Source organism: Cetorhinus maximus, chromosome 11 (genome assembly GCF_964194155.1).
Source record: "Cetorhinus maximus chromosome 11, sCetMax3.hap1.1, whole genome shotgun sequence".
In the NCBI taxonomy this organism is placed as follows: Eukaryota; Metazoa; Chordata; class Chondrichthyes; order Lamniformes; family Cetorhinidae; genus Cetorhinus; species Cetorhinus maximus.
In genome coordinates, this window is record NC_135889.1 from 9,356,314 (window position 1) to 9,374,529 (window position 18,216).

At 44.2% G+C, this 18,216-nt stretch overlaps 1 protein-coding gene across 1 annotated transcript; it reads left to right on the forward strand.

Annotated features, from left to right (window-relative positions):
- The first annotated feature begins 493 nt into the window (after nt 1-493).
- On the forward strand, nt 494-3,535 carry gbx2 (gastrulation brain homeobox 2). Its single transcript, XM_078551342.1, has 2 exons — nt 494-1,016; nt 2,383-3,535. The coding sequence occupies exons 1-2, from the start codon at nt 494-496 to the stop codon at nt 2,913-2,915; spliced, it is 1,056 nt and encodes a 351-aa protein (XP_078407468.1). The 3' UTR covers nt 2,916-3,535.
- The last annotated feature ends 14,681 nt before the right edge of the window (nt 3,536-18,216 follow it).

Consider the following 18,216-nt stretch of genomic DNA (forward strand, 5'->3'; position numbering starts at 1 on the left):
ATTCCTAGAGTCCAAGGTGCGGGTAGGGTGCTTGGGTGGGAGGGGCCAAGGATAGATCAGAGGAGCCCCTTCCCTCCAGCAGGGCCAATCAGCGGGGAGAAGGCAGGGCCACGTGACCGAGGGAAGGTTGCAAGTTTAAAGAAAATGTGAATGAGAGAAAGACGAGCGTAATTTGAAGCTGCTGCGTGTAGGAGCCTTTGGCTGGGAAACACCTCAGCACCAGAGCCTATTCCACACTCGGCACTTGCAGAAGACCCCCCCCCCCTCCCTGCCCCACACCCCCCTCCTCCTCCTCCTCCTCCCCTCCCTCATTCCCCCCCCCCACCCCCTCCCCTCTCGGATCCGGAGAGCGATGTTGTTGTTATCCAGGGTAAATCGGAGCCTCACACCATCGGGGAACTGAGTTGAGTCCTGCATCTTGAGCATTGCAACTGTCTCTCCCCTGTCCTGTCGGTGCCCGCACTGTCACTGTCTCCAAGCCCTTTTGCTTTGTATGTTTGCCGACTTCAGCCCATTGACTGTGATGCAGCGACCACTGGGAACCAGCACTGCCTTCAGCATAGACTCCCTGATAGGCACCAGCCCCCAGCCCAGCACTGGGCACTTCGTCTACACTGGCTACCCTATGTTCATGCCCTACAGGCCGGTGGTGCTGCCCCCACCTGCCCTCCCCCAGGCATCTCTCCAGCACAGCCTGCACGCCGTGCCACCCCCACAGCACCACCACCAAGTGAGCAACCTCGCCGGCTCCCTCTCCAACGGCTTCTGCACCAGCCTGGGCCAGGGGATGGCGGTCACCACTCTTATGGCCACGCTGCCGGGCACGGGGGAAGGCAGCCGGAGCTTCCCGTCGTCCCAGCACCAGGAGCCGGCCAGGAAGTTCATGCAGGCCCTGGTAACCCTGGACAAGGCTGAAGGCGGCGTGCAGCAGGAGGGCGAGGAAGCCAAGGCGTTTCTGTGCAAGGACAGCTCGGCCGTTTCATTCCCAGTGTCCGAGGCGGTGCACGCAGTCATCGGTAAGTGAGCCGTGGCCAACATCAACATTCATAGCGCGATGGGCAATGTTTAAGGGCGCAGATTTGTCAACAGTCGATATCTATTAATAATAAGATCAAAGGCACAATTCAGCGCAGCCCGGCTGCACAGTTTCTCGTTATCTTTCTTTTTAAAAAAAAAAGTCCCAAGCGCTTGCATGACAAAACCAGCCGGCAACCCTCTCAAGTTGCCGAAATCACCCTAACATCTTTGGGAAAAAGTTCCACATTGTTATGCGCAGCTGACAAACGCTTGAGTTTGAGGGCAACTACAATCAGAAGCCGCTGCAGAACAACTCTGGAGGGCGAGAGGCAACACAAAACTGTCTCCCAGCTACCTGCCAACACAAATGGAAATAAGACCCTTTGAGGATCTCACTGATCGGATCTTTATTTAACACATGAATTGCTCGTCGGGGATGTGTTTGTGCGAGTGTCAGCTCCCTCCATACTGAAAATTCATTTCGAGCTATTTTAAACATGAATTGCAAATAGGGAATGTGTGTGTGTGTGTGTTTATGTCTGTGTGTATGTATGTGTGTGTGTGTGTGTGTATGTGTGTGTGTCGGTTGCCCCCATACCAAAAATTCATTTTGAACCATTTTACACTTGAATTGCAAACAGGGAATGTGTGTGTATGTCTGTGTGTGTGTGTGTGTGTATGTGTGTCGGTTGCCCCCATACTGAAAATTCATTTTGAACCATTTTACACTTGAATTGCAAACAGGGAATGTGTGTGTGTATGTATGTCTGTGTACGTGTGTGTGTATGTGTGTCGGTTGCCCCCATACTGAAAATTCATTTTGAACCATTTTACACTTGAAATGCTAATAAGGAATGTGTGTGTGTGTGTGTGTGAAGTATACCTGTCTGTGTGTGTGTGCATGTATGTGTGTATTGTGTGTGTGCGCGTGTGTGTGTATCTGTGTCAGTTGCCCCCATACTGAAAATTCATTTTGAACCATTTTAAACATGAACTGCGGAAAGGGAAATGTGTGTATGTATGTGTGTTTGTGTGTGTGTGTATGTATGTGTGTGTTTGTGTGTGTGCGCGAATTGCCCCCATACTGAAAATTCATTTTGAACCATTTTAACAACCTGTCTTTATTAACTAATTCCAATAAATTTAAAAATTCATCACAAATAGCTCATTTAAATTCGGCGAACGAATAAGTGAAAGTGATGAATAACAAAACAGAATGTTCTGAACTCCAGAAAGAATTATTTTTTAAATAATTAGTTGTAATCTAATTAGGGGTATGTATCATCGATTCGTTTTGGATTTAAAATTCTGTTATCCTTTCTCTCTCTCTCTCTCTCTCTCTCCATCTCCCCCCTCTCTCTCCAGGTGCTGTCACCTCCAGTAGGAGCCAAGGAAAGGAAGAATCGAAAGGGGACGATGATTCTAAGAGTAAAGAGGAGAGTTTTTCCATGGACAGTGACCTCGATTACAGTTCGGATGAGAACATTACAGCGCCGGCGGTTCACAAGGGAGAGGAGCCGTGCCCGGGGTTGGAAGAGGGCGGACACACAAACACCACCAACCCAACCAACACGGCGGCGGGGGGCAAGAACCGGAGGAGGAGGACGGCTTTCACAAGCGAACAGCTGCTGGAGCTGGAGAAGGAGTTTCACTGTAAGAAGTACCTGTCGCTGACCGAGCGGTCCCAGATCGCTCACTCCCTCAAGCTGAGCGAAGTCCAGGTGAAGATTTGGTTCCAGAACAGGAGGGCCAAGTGGAAGCGGGTGAAGGCGGGCAACGCCAACTCCAAATCTGGGGAACCGTCCAGAAATCCCAAGATTGTCGTGCCCATTCCTGTGCACGTCAGCAGATTTGCCATCAGAAGTCAGCATCAGCAACTGGAGCAGCCGAGACCTTAAAAGAGAGAGAGAGAGAGAAAAAGACAATTAACAAAAAAAAACATTGCTTCTGAACAATTTAAAAATAACACACGCATACACATAAAGGACAAAAAAAATCTTTTTTGAGCGAAAAACGAAGACTTGCCAATGAACAGACTCCTATTTATTATAAATAAATAATTATACTTGTTTGTATATAAGTACTGAGAAAAAAAATGCATCAGCTATATACAGTATTTTGACTGTTTTGTGGAACTAAACCTGTACAGTGAGAATTGCACGAACTTTTACATTCCCGGAGCGAAAAGGGATCTCGATACTAACGCTCACATTTAACTCATCTCTTACATTGGTATTTGACCACTTTGCATTGTACCATCATATGTCAGAAGGTAAATTCCGTAAAGTATTGCTATTTAATATCTTTTTTTTAAAAAAAGGAAAAAAAATGTACCCGCAGACACTGCCATTCTGATAGATTTTTTTTAATATATATATTACTTTTTCCTGGCGTAATTTACTTTTCAAATTGCGGTTCCTGTTTTAAACCGGGAGGGGAATGTGGCTATATATATATATATATATATATATATAAACCCCAATGGTGTTAATTTATTTTACATTGTCTTTTTGGGGAAGAAAGTGGGGCACATTTCTTATAACGGATGAAAATTCTCCTCCAAAGAAGCACAGAAAGGAATGAGTTGGTGAATAAACCCGGGCCACAGTTCCATAAATAATTCACTCCAGCTCCTGCCAAGTTTTTCCGTCCTTACTACAGTTAAAGGTTTAAGGTACATTTTTTTTGGGGGGTGGGGGGTGGGAGGATTGGGCAAAAAAGAGTTGGGTCATTTTCTCCGGGATGGGCAGCCGATTTTGATTTTTAAAACCATTTCTGTGGGTGAAGAGGGGTAAGTGGGTGGGTGGGTGGAGAGGGGAGGCCACAGACTCGCGAGAAATGACTCTTCGGTGATGTTTTAGCGTCGGGACATTTCACGGAAAATAGGGAATCGAGCTGATGTGAACGCCGGTCTATCCGACCCAGCCAAAATCGCCACCCCCACCACCCTTGGGCTTGGCAAATCGCACTTATTTCCCCCCCCAAGTGTAAAACTCAGATCGTGAATATAACACCGTAGGTTTCTGGGTCAAATTGTATCGAGTAATATGAGAGCTAAAACATTATTGGGGCAATTCCTTGTGTTACGGGAATCGATTTAACACCAGGTTAAAAAAATAAATAAATAAAACGGGAGCAGTTAATCAGAAGGACACTTGGTGAGACATTTTGCTTTGCTTTTTGAAATCGCCGTCGATTGAATCCTCCCTTCAATCGAAAAAGAAAATGCAGTTGCATTTCCAACAACTGGCGGAATTTTCCATCGCCTTTCCTCCCCACGCCACACAAAATAACCCCAGATGAGTTGTCAACCCTTGCCTGTTGTCAGGGGAGGGGTGGGGTGGAGAAGGGGGGGGGGACACAAGTTCAAAAATGAGGATTGAGTTCCCCATCCCAGGCCAACTTACGCCAAGGGGTGATTTTTTGTTTTGCAAGGCATGTTGAAGAATTCCAATTTACAGTGTAGCGAGTTTTTTTTTGGGGGGTGGGGGGGGGTGCATTTATTGGGTGAGTTTGGAACTATTTTTTTTCCAACCTTGATTATTTCTCTCGAGATAAAATAGGGCAAAAAAAAATGAATATATACACACACACACACACGAGAGAGAGAGAAAACCCCAGCGATCACACTTGCCTAAAGAATTCGCCCCTGTGGCTTAATCAAACAATACGGAAGGTCAAAACGATTGATGGCAAATAATCTCCCACCCGGCCACAGATCATCCATTTCCCGCCCACCACCACCACCAAAAAAAATATAAAGCCTCTACATGCATCCCCACCCACCCCCCACCCCCCCAAACACACACACTTTTACACTCCAAAATATTCACAGCGATGGTGACAGTGCTGTATTGTTGCTGACCCTGACCCAAAATAAACGATACACGTTGGGATGTAGCGAGTGCAAGACAAACAACAGGGCATTTGATCGCTGTCACTGTGGCCATCATCAGCGTTTTAATTTGGCTGCCTAATGAGTCAGATCGTGGGGAGAGATAAAAATTGTCAATCGCCGTGGCTTTTAATGAATTTTTTCGCAAATTGTAATCAAGCCTGAACGTCTCAACCCAGTGATTAATGGGCCCCAGGAGAAATGGTAGCACCTCGCTTTTCATTACATCTCATACACGCTGCACTAAATTAACAGCAACTTGTCTACGCTTAAAATTAAGTCCAAATGATTAATTTTGATGGGGAGGTTAAAGAATAGCTCGTCCTAATAGTTACTGGCCCGCAATACTTCCTGAAATGGATAGAGCTCCGAGCTCAATATCATCCCCCTCCCCCTTGTATAACTTGCCCATTTACATCCAATAAATCAGGGAGGGGGTCCGCATTTGTTGGTCAAAAACTATTAAAAATGAGAACACTTGAGAATGCACACGGTGACTGAACTATTTTTGTGTGTGTTTGTGTGTGTGTGTTGGTGGGTAGGGGGGAAGGTGGATTAATATACAAGTAAATTATTCTGCTTGCGCTTTGAACAGAGTCCACTCCCCTCCCCTGAAAATGTTTTAATCGTTTATTTTTTTTTCCTCAGGACTAGAGTTCACATCCGATCAGAGGGTCAGTGGTCAGTTTAAAACCGTTCTTTATATCACAATTAGCTCCTTACGTGGAACTAGGACTGGGGTGGGGGGGGGAGGTGCAGGAGTTGGCAACGATTTCGAGATTGAATATGACTAAACAACAGTCATCTGTTGGGAGTGTAAAAAAATCAGTCCAAATTCTAGAAAGCTCCAAATCCTGTCGCGTCCTCTCTTTGCAATGGTCAAAACAGCGAGTTATCCAACTCTCTCGCTCCCCAGTATTTATTAATATCCCCTTTTATGCGGGTAAGGGTAGCCGGATTTAATAGTGATCAAACGTCAACAATGTGCATAATCGTTAACCAAGAGAGAAAAATGCCCAAAGGATATAAAGAGACGAAATTGTGTATAGTTAAACCCCGCATGGCAATGCCCAAGAATTGCTTGACGCTGGGAATAAACAACTATTCGAAGGAAAGCAACCATACGCTTATTTACATAAGAATTCATTGAGAGACATATTAACCAATGTTGGATAGGTGTTTCACTTTGCCAAGTTATTTGTAATGTTCTTGAGGTTGATTAGCGCCTAGCCTATGACTGCAACACCTCTTCCCTTTCGAGGCCTCCCACTCCCGCCTCTACCCCCCTTCCCTTCCCAACACCCCCGACAGGGAAGTTCAGTCGGTATTTCCCAAATTGTCAAAGGGCAGCAAGTAGCGGAATCTAACTTCAGGAAGGATATATCTCCTTCAGTTATCCACAATGCAGACCCCTCTCATCCTGCTCTCAGTTAATTCCCAGATACGGTCCCAAAAATACCAACTAAAAATGAACAATTACAGACACCTTGATTTAAAAAAAAATTGCGGTAAAATTCGCAAATTACCAGAAATTGGTGCCAGAAATTAACATTTGAGAAGGAAAATGTGAGCGTACCTGATGTTAATATTGCACAGAGTGGGTGGGAACAAGGGAGAGTCATTTAATTTCTCGAATTACACCTCTTCTCAAGTGCAAAACGATCTGAACGTGAAGATATAGCGCTCAGTCTGATATGCTTTAGTAGAATAACTCTTACTTTGCCTCGGAAGTTCCCATGTCCTATGGTCAGGCGTTAATAGAAGATGTCTAACTGAGACTTGGCATCAGTCGGGTGCAATGCAAAGGAGTTTTAATATATGTGCGGGTGATATTCACTCTTAAAATGAAGCTAGATAGAACCTAATAAAAACCTATTAGATAGGTAATAACGGAGATCTGCTCTCCACCTCGTGCTGAATCGTGTCTGAAATAACTGCACTACTCTCGAATGATCATAAAACTGGAGCCTGGCTTTCTATATCGGGACACTTCATCCGAGAGGGACCTAGAAACCGGTGCGGGGTACACTGTAATCCTTCGACAGGCTAAACTACATAACTCCTTAAAAGTCCTCTAAGTACAAAAAAAAAACTGTATCAAAATGATCAAGTACTAATTTGTATCAAAATGATCTAGAGCTAATTTGTATCAAATCGCCACTTAAGAGTCCTGGGCTGCAGGGACGGCTGGAAATCACTGTATGTAGGTGAATGACAACTGGCCTTTGTTAGTGTGTAAAATGCAAGGTTAGCAATGAGCAATTCACAGGGAACAAACTCCCGATATTGCAAGTGTTTATTTCAACCACAGTCAGGTATCTGCAACCTCACAGCTGGCCGCCCAGAAGTGTGAGAAATAGAATAACTTCTTTCCGAAACATCCTCGGTGCCGTGGCAAGCGGTGTAAGGTTTATTAGTTGGGATTGAGGGGGCACTTTGCTTGGAACTACAGGTCTGCAATCCCTCATTTACCCGAAGTGCGAACGCCCTCGTTAACTTCTGGTTCATGCTTTGGCATGGGAGTGCGGTATGTACCGCGCCTGGACATTTAATACCTACAAGAATGATAGCTCAGATGAACACTGGAGCTCTGCTGTTGTTCAAAGAATGGATGTAAAAACGCTGGAGAGAGCAGGACCAGATGTTCAAATGCAAGTTACTGTAAGTACGCTGACTATAGATGGGGAATGACTGTAATATAGACACTGACTGTTATAGATTCTGTTCCTGATATTATACAACATACAACACACATTTCCCCTAGCGCCCTGTTACAGACACTCAGTGACTGCTGCAGATGTTCATCAGTAATGCCTTCAGCCCACACTGATAGTTAAAGATAGAGATTGCCTGTTGCAGATGTTCACTGCCTTACTGATCCGAATCGCTGAGGATGTGTCTTAACCGTAACACATATTGAGCGGTACAGATGCACGAGGTTATCGAAATTGACAGTCACAGATGTACACTGACTGGGACCGACATAAACAAGTTATTGTTAATTTACAGTAAGTGCCACACTGACTGCTACACTGTTAAAGATTACACTGATACTGGTTCACACTCTGTTACAGGTGCACTTTGATTTATTATTACTCACCGATTATTATTGATGTACAGTTACAGATGGGCAATGTTCTGATGTACACTGTTTATTACTAAGATGCGCAGTAACTGTTACAGTTGCAAGGTATTATTGAAACACGCTATTAGAGATATACGCTAAATCTTAAAGTTGTACACTGCTTCACGTGTAAACCGATGATTACAGGTGTACACTGGCTGTTACAAGTGTATATTGACTGTTACTCATGTACACTCACAGTTTGACAAGTGCACTGACTGTTACTAATGTACACTACCATTACAAGTGTATGCTTTTTGTGACAGATGTACACTGAACGTTTCACGTGTTCACCGGCAGCTGCTTATGTACACTGAATGTTATTGATGCCTGGTACTAACGAACACTGATTGTTGAAGGTGTACTTTGTTGCTGATGAACACTTCTTTTTATTCGTTCATAGGATGTGGGTGTCGCTGGCTAGGCCAGCGTTTATTGCCCGTCCCTAATTGCCCTTGTTCAGAGGACATTTAAGAGCCAACCACATTGTTGTGGGTCTGGAATCACACGTAAGCCAGACCAGGTAAGGATGACAGATTTCCTTCCCAAATATGAACCAAATGGGAATTAATGAGTGTTACTAATGTACACTGACTGTTACTGATGTACATTGACTATTGAAGGAGTACACTAATTGTTGTTGATGTTCACTGCCTATCACTAATGAACACTGTCTGTTGTGGATATACCTTGACTGCTACTTATGTACATTGGCTGTTACATGGGTACAATGATTATTGTTGATGTACACTCACTGTTACCAATGTACACCAAATGTTACTGCTGTACAGTGATGTTTGACACGCATACTGACTGTTAATGATGTGCATTTACTGTTACAGGTATACGCTGTTATTGATGTAAACTGACTGACTAATTTCTCCTGACTGTTTCATGTGTACGCAGGTTGTTACAGGTATACATTGGCTATTCCAGGTCTGACTGTTACAAGTGTATACTAGTGTATTCGGTGTTATGTTACTGATGTACACTGAATGCCAAAGGTGTACATTGACTGTTACTGGTGTACATTGACTGTTACTGGTGTACACTGTTACTGATGTACACTGACTGTTACTTAGTCATACTGTTACTTATGTACACTAACTGTAACTCATATATATTGACTATTAATGATGCACATGGACTATTACAGGTGTAGACTGAATGTTACTTTATAAGCTGACTGTTAATGATGTACACTGAATATTACAGGTGTGCACTGAACATTACAGGTGTAAACTGACTGTTACTGATATAGTTACAGACGAATACTGAATGTTACTGATGAACATTGATTTTACTTCTGTACTCTGACTGTGACAGATGAACACTGACTGTTTCAGGTGTACATTGACAGGTGCACTGATTGTTAAAGATTTACATTGACTGTTGCATGTGTACATTGACTCTTACATGTGTACACTCACCCTTACAGGTCTGAACAGACTGTTACAGATGTACACTGTGAGTTAATGATTTACACTAAGCATTTCAGATGTATACTGACTGTTAATAATCTACACTGACAGTTAGTGGTGTGCACTGAATGTTACAGATATAGATTGTAGTATGAGCGCATTGACTCATATAGGTGCACACTGAATTTTGCTGATCAGTATCAGTGTACATTGACTGTTACTGGTGCACTTTGACTGGAACAGGTGTACACTGGTATCAGTGCACACTGTTAAAGGTGTATACTGGTTGTTACAGGTACATGCTGATAGTTACTGATGTACAATTATTTATTTAGCAAATGCAAATCCCCAGAGCAATCGCCTCCTCATTTTCTGAATTTAAGGTGATTAGACCATCACTTAAGTCTGTAGATGGTACACACCTCAGTAAAGTGCAGCATTGTTTGTGCCTCTCCACAAGTGCATATGGAGTTTATACTGAGGCCCCAGCAGTGGAGAGTGGCTGCACAGGGTCCCTGACTTGTCCTGAACCTGTTTAGCAAGGACGCCTCCTGCCATGGTAGATCAAAGCCTGCTATTCGACAAGTGGGGTTTGTCACTAGACGCCTATTAGTGACTTCCTGCGTTTCCTATTCCTTGGTCCAAAGGATGTCTGTTGGTAGACCTTGCTCAGGGAGATTACTCCACATGGGACACTGAGATGGAAGGTGAGCAGTAGATGGATTGAATATATCATTGTGGGGTGGTAAGTGAGGTGCATCATGGATGTTTTCAACCAGCTTGTGGGGTTTCGTCAGTCAGCAGATGGGTGGGGGAGCGATGTTTGTGAAGACAGGAAGCCAGGGGAGGGGTGTTAAGCTGAGAGTTTCAGTTATGATGCGCACTGTTGCAACAATTGTGGGTCAACAAGGTGTGTGTGTAATGACCTTTGCCAGACAGGTGTACAGTACTCTGCTGTGGAGTATGATAGGGCAAGTGCTGAGGTCTGGAGTGTTGTGACAGCAGCAGCCCACATAGACCCAGCAAGTTTGGTTAACAGGTTGTTTCTGCTTTTGACCTTTGCTGCTGTTTTCTTCAGATGTTCCCAGGAGAACAGAGTCCTATCTAGAGTGACTCCCAAGTATGTTGGGTTGGGATAATGCTTTAGTCTCTGGTCATACATGTGGAAATGCAGCTCTTGTTTGGCACTGGCATTGTGGAGGTGGAACACACTGGATTTGGTATGAGAGAGATTTAACCTGAGACATTATGTGCTGCTGTAGTCAAGCAACTTTGTAATGTCTCTGTTAAGGATCTGGTCCAGAGTATAGAAGGATGGGGCTTGGGTGGCACAGCAGATGTCATCAGCATAGATAAACTTACTTGCAGGACGTGGTTGTTGGCAGGTGATTTGTATAGACATTGAAGAAGGTTGGGGCTGGCACTGAGCCCTGTGGTAGTCCATTGGCCTGTCATCTCCATGCACTTCTCCCTTGCCCAAAGTGGACTCTGAATCATTTGTTGCAAAGGAGTGTTTCAACTGATTAAAGATAAACATTAACTGTTACAGATGTACACTTACTGGTCTTGATGAACACTGACTGTTTCAGGTATATGCTGACTGTTAATGGTGTACATTGATTGTTGGTTTTGTGCCCTGACCTCTAAAGGTGTATATGATGGACATGTATATTGACTGAATATGATTTATACTTAGGGTTTCAGGTTTATGCTGACCATTAACATTGTACACTAACCATTACTGGTCTTCACTGATTGTTACTGATGTATGCCAACTCTTACTGGTGGACACTGACCAGAAATTATGTACACTGCCTGTTATTAGTGTACATTGATTGTTACTGATGTACACTAGAATTTGCAAGTATACACTACATATGCACTGACTGTTAATGGTGCACACAGAATGTTACAGGTGTAAACTGACTGTTTCAGATGAACACTGTTTCAGGCATACATGGGCTGTTACAAGTGTACATGGACTATTATGGATGATCAATGACTGTTTCAGATGTACACTGTGTATTTCAGATGTACACTGACTGTTAATGATGTATCCTAAATATTTCAGGTGTACGCTGACTGCTAGCAATGTACACTGGTTGTTACTGATGTACACTGACTGTTACCTATGTACACTTGAGTATTTTAGGTGTACACTGACTGTCCCAGGTATATATTGACTGTTGCAAATGTACAGTGATAGTTACTGATGTGCTCTGACTTTTACAGATATACACTGACTGTTAATGATTTTGAAGGTGCTGTCTTTTGGATGAGAAGTTAAACCCACTTAGATGGATGGGGAAGATCCCATGGCGCTATTTTGAAGGTGAACAGCGGAGGCATGCCTGGTGTCTTGGCCAATATTTCTCCCTCAATCAATATCACAAAACAGATGATCTGATCATTATCACATCGCTGTTGTGGGAATTTGCTGTGTGCAAATTAGCAGGGGCATTTCCTAGAACAGTGACAACATTTCAAAAATACTTCATAAGATGTAAAGCACTTTGAGACTTCCAGTGTTCGTGAAAAATGTTTTATAAATGCAAATCTTGCTTCTTCCTTTTACATTGACTGTTGATGAGATACACTGAATGTTACAAATATACATCGACTGTTACAGGTGTACACTGTCTGTTACTGATGTACACTGACTATTTCAGTATTGTTCATAGTATTGTGCCATTGTTACCCACTAACCAGTACTAACTGATATAAACACACTTAATACATTGGCTCATGAAAGATATGGCTTTGAACTGGACAGAAAACAATCTAAAAGTTGATAATCGTAGAATGGTTACAGCACAAGAGGCGGCCATTCAGCCCTTTGCATCTGTGCTGGCTCTCCACAAGAGCAATTTAGCTAGTCCCACTCTCCACCCTTTTCCCCATAGCCCTGCAACTTTTTCTCTTCCGATAATTACCCAATTCTCTTTTGAAAGCCATGATTGAACCTGCCCCCACCACACTCCCAGGTAGTGCATTCCAGATCATAACCAGTTGCTATATAAAAAAGCTTTTCCTGATGCCTCTGGTTCTTATAACAATCACTTTAAATCTGTCCCCTCTGGTTCTTCATCCTTTCATCAATGGGAACAGTTGCTCTCTTATTACTGTGTCCAGAGCCCTCATGCTTTTGAACATCTCCATCAAATCTCCTCTCAGCCTTATCTTTGCTAAGAAGAACAATCCCAGCTTCTCCAATCTAGCAGAACAAGAGAGCTTGAAGTTATAATAATCTTCCAGTAGAATAAAGATGGTGATACAGTGACTGGTGAACTAATCTTAGTACTGCCTCCCAGGGCAAACTAGAATGGAAAGGGTCAAAAATAGACAGGAATGGGTCAAAATTTGGAATTGGCGCCTAACCCCACCAGCACAAGGTGCATGTAATGGTCACACCGCTGAGGTGGAATCTATAAGCCGGCCTCATTAGTGAGTCTACATCCCAAGGGCAGTTTGTAAACAAGAGAGCTGAATCTACATACAAGACGATTCTGTCCACAAGAGACTCGGCAAAGAGTCTAATCCATGGTTATAGGATGGGGATGGAGGAAAAAGGATTTTGAAAATGTGACCAGCTTCTACAGGACACACAACATGGTCAGGGACATGGGGTGGTGCCAAGAGCTGAACTCTCTCACCTTTTGTGCTCTCATTTCCACCCCCACTAAAGCCCCCACCCCCCAACCCTGGGAGTGCATTGACTGTGACTCACTCTAATCGGCTTTGGGACTTAATTCTGCCCTGCTGCCTTTGTCCCAGAGACAGCGCTGCCTTTGTGATGTGACCGCCACTTGTTTAAAGAGCCCCTTCCCCTCTAGTTTGTGTCTGTGAGTATGTGAGGCATTGCTTGAATTACAATGGATCAAGCGGGATTACACTAAACTGATCCCCATTAATAGCTGGAATCAATCTGCATGATGTTCTACGTCTGATGTGCAGACTCACTTAAGGGAGGGGGGGAGAAAAAAAAAACGGAGTTGCTTTGTCAGGACACAGGCGCACCTTTCAAACTGAGTTTGATGGGGGAGCCTCTGCTCCCTGTACACGAAGTTCAGGAATTCTGCTGCAGCATTTACCTGGCAAATGTTGTGACTGTAGTTGTAACCCTTAACATTTTATGGTGTGTGCGCGGTTCGAGGAGGCCATCGAGGTTTGATCCACCTCCTCTGAGAATCTTAATGGTTTACTTTCAGGGATAATGGTCCTACAGTTAGAGGCAGTGTTGTAAAACCAGTGAATATAGGAACAGGAAGAGGCCATTCATCCCCTCCAGCCCATTCAGCTATTTAGTTGCATCGTGGCTGATCTGTGCCTTGAACCCATTTACCTGCCTTTGCTTCGTCTTCTTTGACACCCTTATCCAACATTGATCAGTCCTGCGGTCCTGAAATTGCGGTCCTGAAAGTCCAAATGGACACGCCACCCAGAGCATTTTGGGGGAGAGAGTTACAGATTCCCACTCTCCTTTCCGTGGAAAAGCGTTTCCCGGTGGGCCTCCTAAGTGACTGTGTTCTAATTTAAAGATTCTCTCTTCTTTTCGATTTCCCCCGCCAGAGGAACTAATTTCCCTGCGTGTACCCAATTGGATCATTTTAAACCCCTCCATTAGATTATCCCTTAACTCAAGGGAACATTCGGTTTATTCAACCTGGCCTCGTAAATTAACCCTTTAAGATTTGACAGACTTCAAGAGGACATAGACAGGTTGGGGGAATGGGTGGACACACGACAGATAAAATTTAATGCAGAAAAGTGCAAAGTGTTACATTTTGGTAGGAAGAATGAGAAGAGGCAATATAAAACAAAGGGCACTGTTCGAAAGGGGTGCAAGAGCAGGGGGACCTGGGGGTATTATTTTTTATAAATTCACCGGATGTGGGTTTCGCTGGCTGGGCCAGCATTTATTGCCCATCCCTAGTTGCCATTGAGAAGGTGGTGGTGAGCCGCCTTCTTGAACCGCTGCAGTCCATGTGGTGTAGGTACACCCACCATGCTGTTAGGGATCAATCGTTGAAGCAGGACAGGTTGAGAAAGTGGTTAATAAAGCAAACGGGATCCTGGGCTTTATAAATAGAGACATAGGGCACAAAAGCAAGGAGGTCATGATGAACCTTTAGAAAACTCTGGTTCGGCCTCAATTCTGGACATTGCGCTTTCGGAAGGATGTACACGCTTTAGAGAGGGTGCAGAAATGACTTATGAGATTGGTTCCAGGGAGGAGGGACTTCATTTAGGTAGATAATTGGAGAATCTGGGTCCATTCTTTATGGAGAAGAGAAGGTTGCAAGATTTGATAGAGGTGTTCAAAATCATGAGGGGTCTGGACAGAATAGAGGGGGAAACATTTTTTTACACAGCAAGTAGTTAGGATCCTGAATGTATTGAGATTGTGGTACAGGTGAATTCAATTGTGGCTATCAAAAGGAAATTGGATAATTATCTGAAGGGGAAAAGTATTCAGGACCAGGAGGATAGGGACTAGGTGAATTGTTCTTGCAGAGCCAGCAACAGGTTGAATGGCCTCTTTCTGCACTGTAACTATTCTGTGATTCTATGACACTAAGTCCTGGAATCAATCTCACTCAGGAAGTTTCCCAAACTGTATTGAGAATGGATTTCCCAACTCGACATTGGCACCAATTCTCAAGTCTGGCAGCATCTGTGGAGAAAGAAACAAAATTAACATTTCGAGTTCAGTATGACTCTTCTGAAAAATGCCTTATAATGGATGCAAAGTATTGATGCTGTTTCCCTCACCACAGATGCTGCCAGACCCACTGAGCTTTTCCAGCACTTCTTGTAATGATAGTGTCATGGTCAGCATTGACTTCAATTCCAGATTTTATTAATTGAATTTAAATTCCACCATCTGCCATGTCCAGTGACATTACCATCATACCACTGCCTCCCCGAGAGATCCTCAATAAGATCATGGCTGAATTGCCAAATTAACTCCACATTTCTGCCTGATTCACATTCCCCTTGATTCCTCTAGAGTCCAAAAATTTAGCGATCTGAGCCTGGATATACTCAATGACTGAGTAACCACAACCCTCTGAGGTAGGGAATTCCAAAGGTTTACAACAGTCTAAGTGAATAAATTGCTTCTTGTTTCAGTCCAAAGCTCTCCCACAATAAGCAGATAGTTCCAACGAAAGGCCACACATGATGTAGAGGCACCAACAACTGCACTGGTGAAAATAGTCGTTACAAGGGCCCAGGAGAGGGAGGTGCACAAGGTGCAAAACTGGGGACCAGAGAGCTAAAGGCGTGCCTGGGCTCAGTGTTGTAACTGGAGTTATCCTTATTTTCCAGACTGAGCAGCCAGGGCTTCAGACCCGAAAGATTGGATTAGGAACTGTCAGGGCAGTTCCGGTTTTCTTGTTGAAAACTGGTCAACCACAAAGCCACCTGAAGGTCTTTTGCACTCTCAGCAGCTGTCAGGTTTTTATAAAAAACCTGCCAGTTGCTGAGATGGGGAACTGACAGCAGAGCAGTGATTGGAGCAACAGAAGGCGCAGAAAAGACAGAGCTGCTCCTCCAATCCCAGATTCTACCTCTCCCACTTGTGCACTTGCCCCAAAATTCATCTGCTAATCTTCAGGGATGGACAGGTGAGGTGTACCCCAACAGAAGTGCCATTCTGTAGATCTACTCTGCAAACAGCAGTGTCCTCGTAACCTGATGTAGTTCAAATGGGAATAGTTGTGCACTGTACAAAAATATATCCACCCGGTCCATTGATGCAGCCCCCACTGCGTCCATCCAATGGGGGTTGAGGCCGCTGTTTGCTGACATGATCCGCTGGGTATATTGCAAGTTCTTCCTTTCGCTCTTTGAGTTCTGCTGATTTGCTTGTCAAGCTGGTTTAGCAGTGGCTCTGTGTGGAGTGTTCCTCTCTCCCTCGTGTGCATTGGTCTGTAAAAGTCATCCAGCAATGCACTTCATTTTATTTATGAAAAAGAAATGGACGAGTTATAGTGCTGAAACAGATCTGAAGGTGTGGGTGTATTGCTGAGAGCCTCCTTTTGAACCTCTCACGTTACCTTCCCTTGAAACTCTTTCAAGTTATCAACAGTCACAGATTGCAACTCTTTCGAGTACAATCACAGTTCTTGGTTTCCGGGAGTGGGACATGAACCCACAACCCTCTGATTCAAAGGCAAGGGTGCTATGAACTGAGCCACAGCTGACACCAAGTTGCAAAGATCTGCTGAACGCAATCTCTTGGGGACCAATAACACAAGATAAGACTGTGCATTCTGTGCTCAGGTTAGTCATTGCTCCAGCTCCTCCAATCACAACTCTCCTCCCTCCTGCTTTTTTGCTGCTCCCCCCACAGGCAGGATCCGTGATTGGAGGAGCAGCAGGGGGAAGGAGAGAGGGAACCTGTGATTGGAGGAGCCGGAGCAGTTATTCCGGCCGTTCCCGTTGACCGGGCAGGAATCTTTCAGCTGCACATCTTCCAGGAGGCCAAGCAGCAGAAAGAGAAAATGAGAGAACAGGAGGAAGTGTCTGTCGGTAACAAGGCCAGAGCAGAGGCGGAGCTGTCACTCAGCCTCACACCAGGCCCGACCTGGCTGTTGTCCAGTCCGTAGCACGAGCCACTCCCAGGGATCTGGAAGTTCGCTTATAGTGATACTGAGTTATCTTGAGTGGGGTGAGTGAGTGAGGTCAGTGTGTCTGGGGAGGGAGCTTAGGTAGCAGCAAGTGAATGGGACCATCCCCTTTCTTCCCCCTCTCCAACAATTTTTTTTTAATATTCATTCATGGGATGTGGGCAACACTGGCTAGGCCAGCATTTATTGCCCCATCCCTAATTGACCTTGTCCAGAGAACATTGCTGTGGGTCTGGAGTCACATGTAGGCCAGGCCAGATAAGCACAGCAGATTTCCTCCCCTAAAGGGCATTAGTGAACCAGATGGGTTTTTATAACAATTGTCAATGGTTTCATGGTCACCATCAGGCTTTTAATTGCAGATTTTTTTAAAATTAAAATTTCACCATCTGCCATTCGAACCCTGGTCCCCAGACCATTACCTTGGGCCTCTAGATTACTAGTCTAGCGACAATACCACTATGCCATCAGCTACCCAATGAAACAATGTGAGCTGCAGTATGGAGATGATCTGTATTTCTATACAGAACAGGTAGTTGAGGTATATAAATCAAAACCTGAAAGGTTTTCTTGCAATCTGGTTTGCAAGTATTGAATTTTTCCCCCAAATATGAGTTTACTGTCACAGTGCACATATGGTGCAATGTACAGAACATGTTAATGAACAGTCAGCAAAACCAGTGTTATCGTCTGTACAGAGTTATAAATAACTAATGGGATATTTTCCCGTCAAATTAACAATATTGTGTGATGCTATTAAAATAAAATTTGTACTCTCTGGTTTGTTTAATAGTCGGGCACACACAAACTAGCACTGCATTTAATCATTACTGCTCTTAATATTAGTGACCCATGCTGCATAAATATCGGACAATACTTATAACCAGATGCCAACAATGGGCGTTATCAGTTTACTAGGATCTTTCTGTGATTGGTGAACAGATTGGTGGATCTTGAAAGAGGAAAAATAACATGCATGATTGAAGGGGACGGTTAAGCCCAGGGGTGCGGGTGGGGTAAGGGGCCCAAAAACTTGAGGAGCACTGGGGCCCAGGATTTCTTTCCCTGGCCCTGATCGATACTGGCACTGCCATCTCTGACACTCAGAACCAGCAGTAGGTAAGG

Bases quoted from the DNA above. Each gene is read 5' to 3' on its own strand.
- gbx2 (XM_078551342.1), top strand. From the start codon at position 494: ATGTTTGCCGACTTCAGCCCATTGACTGTGATGCAGCGACCACTGGGA. The intron at 1,017-2,382 runs GTAAGTGAGCCG...CTCTCTCTCCAG, and splicing joins GGCGGTGCACGCAGTCATCG to GTGCTGTCACCTCCAGTAGG.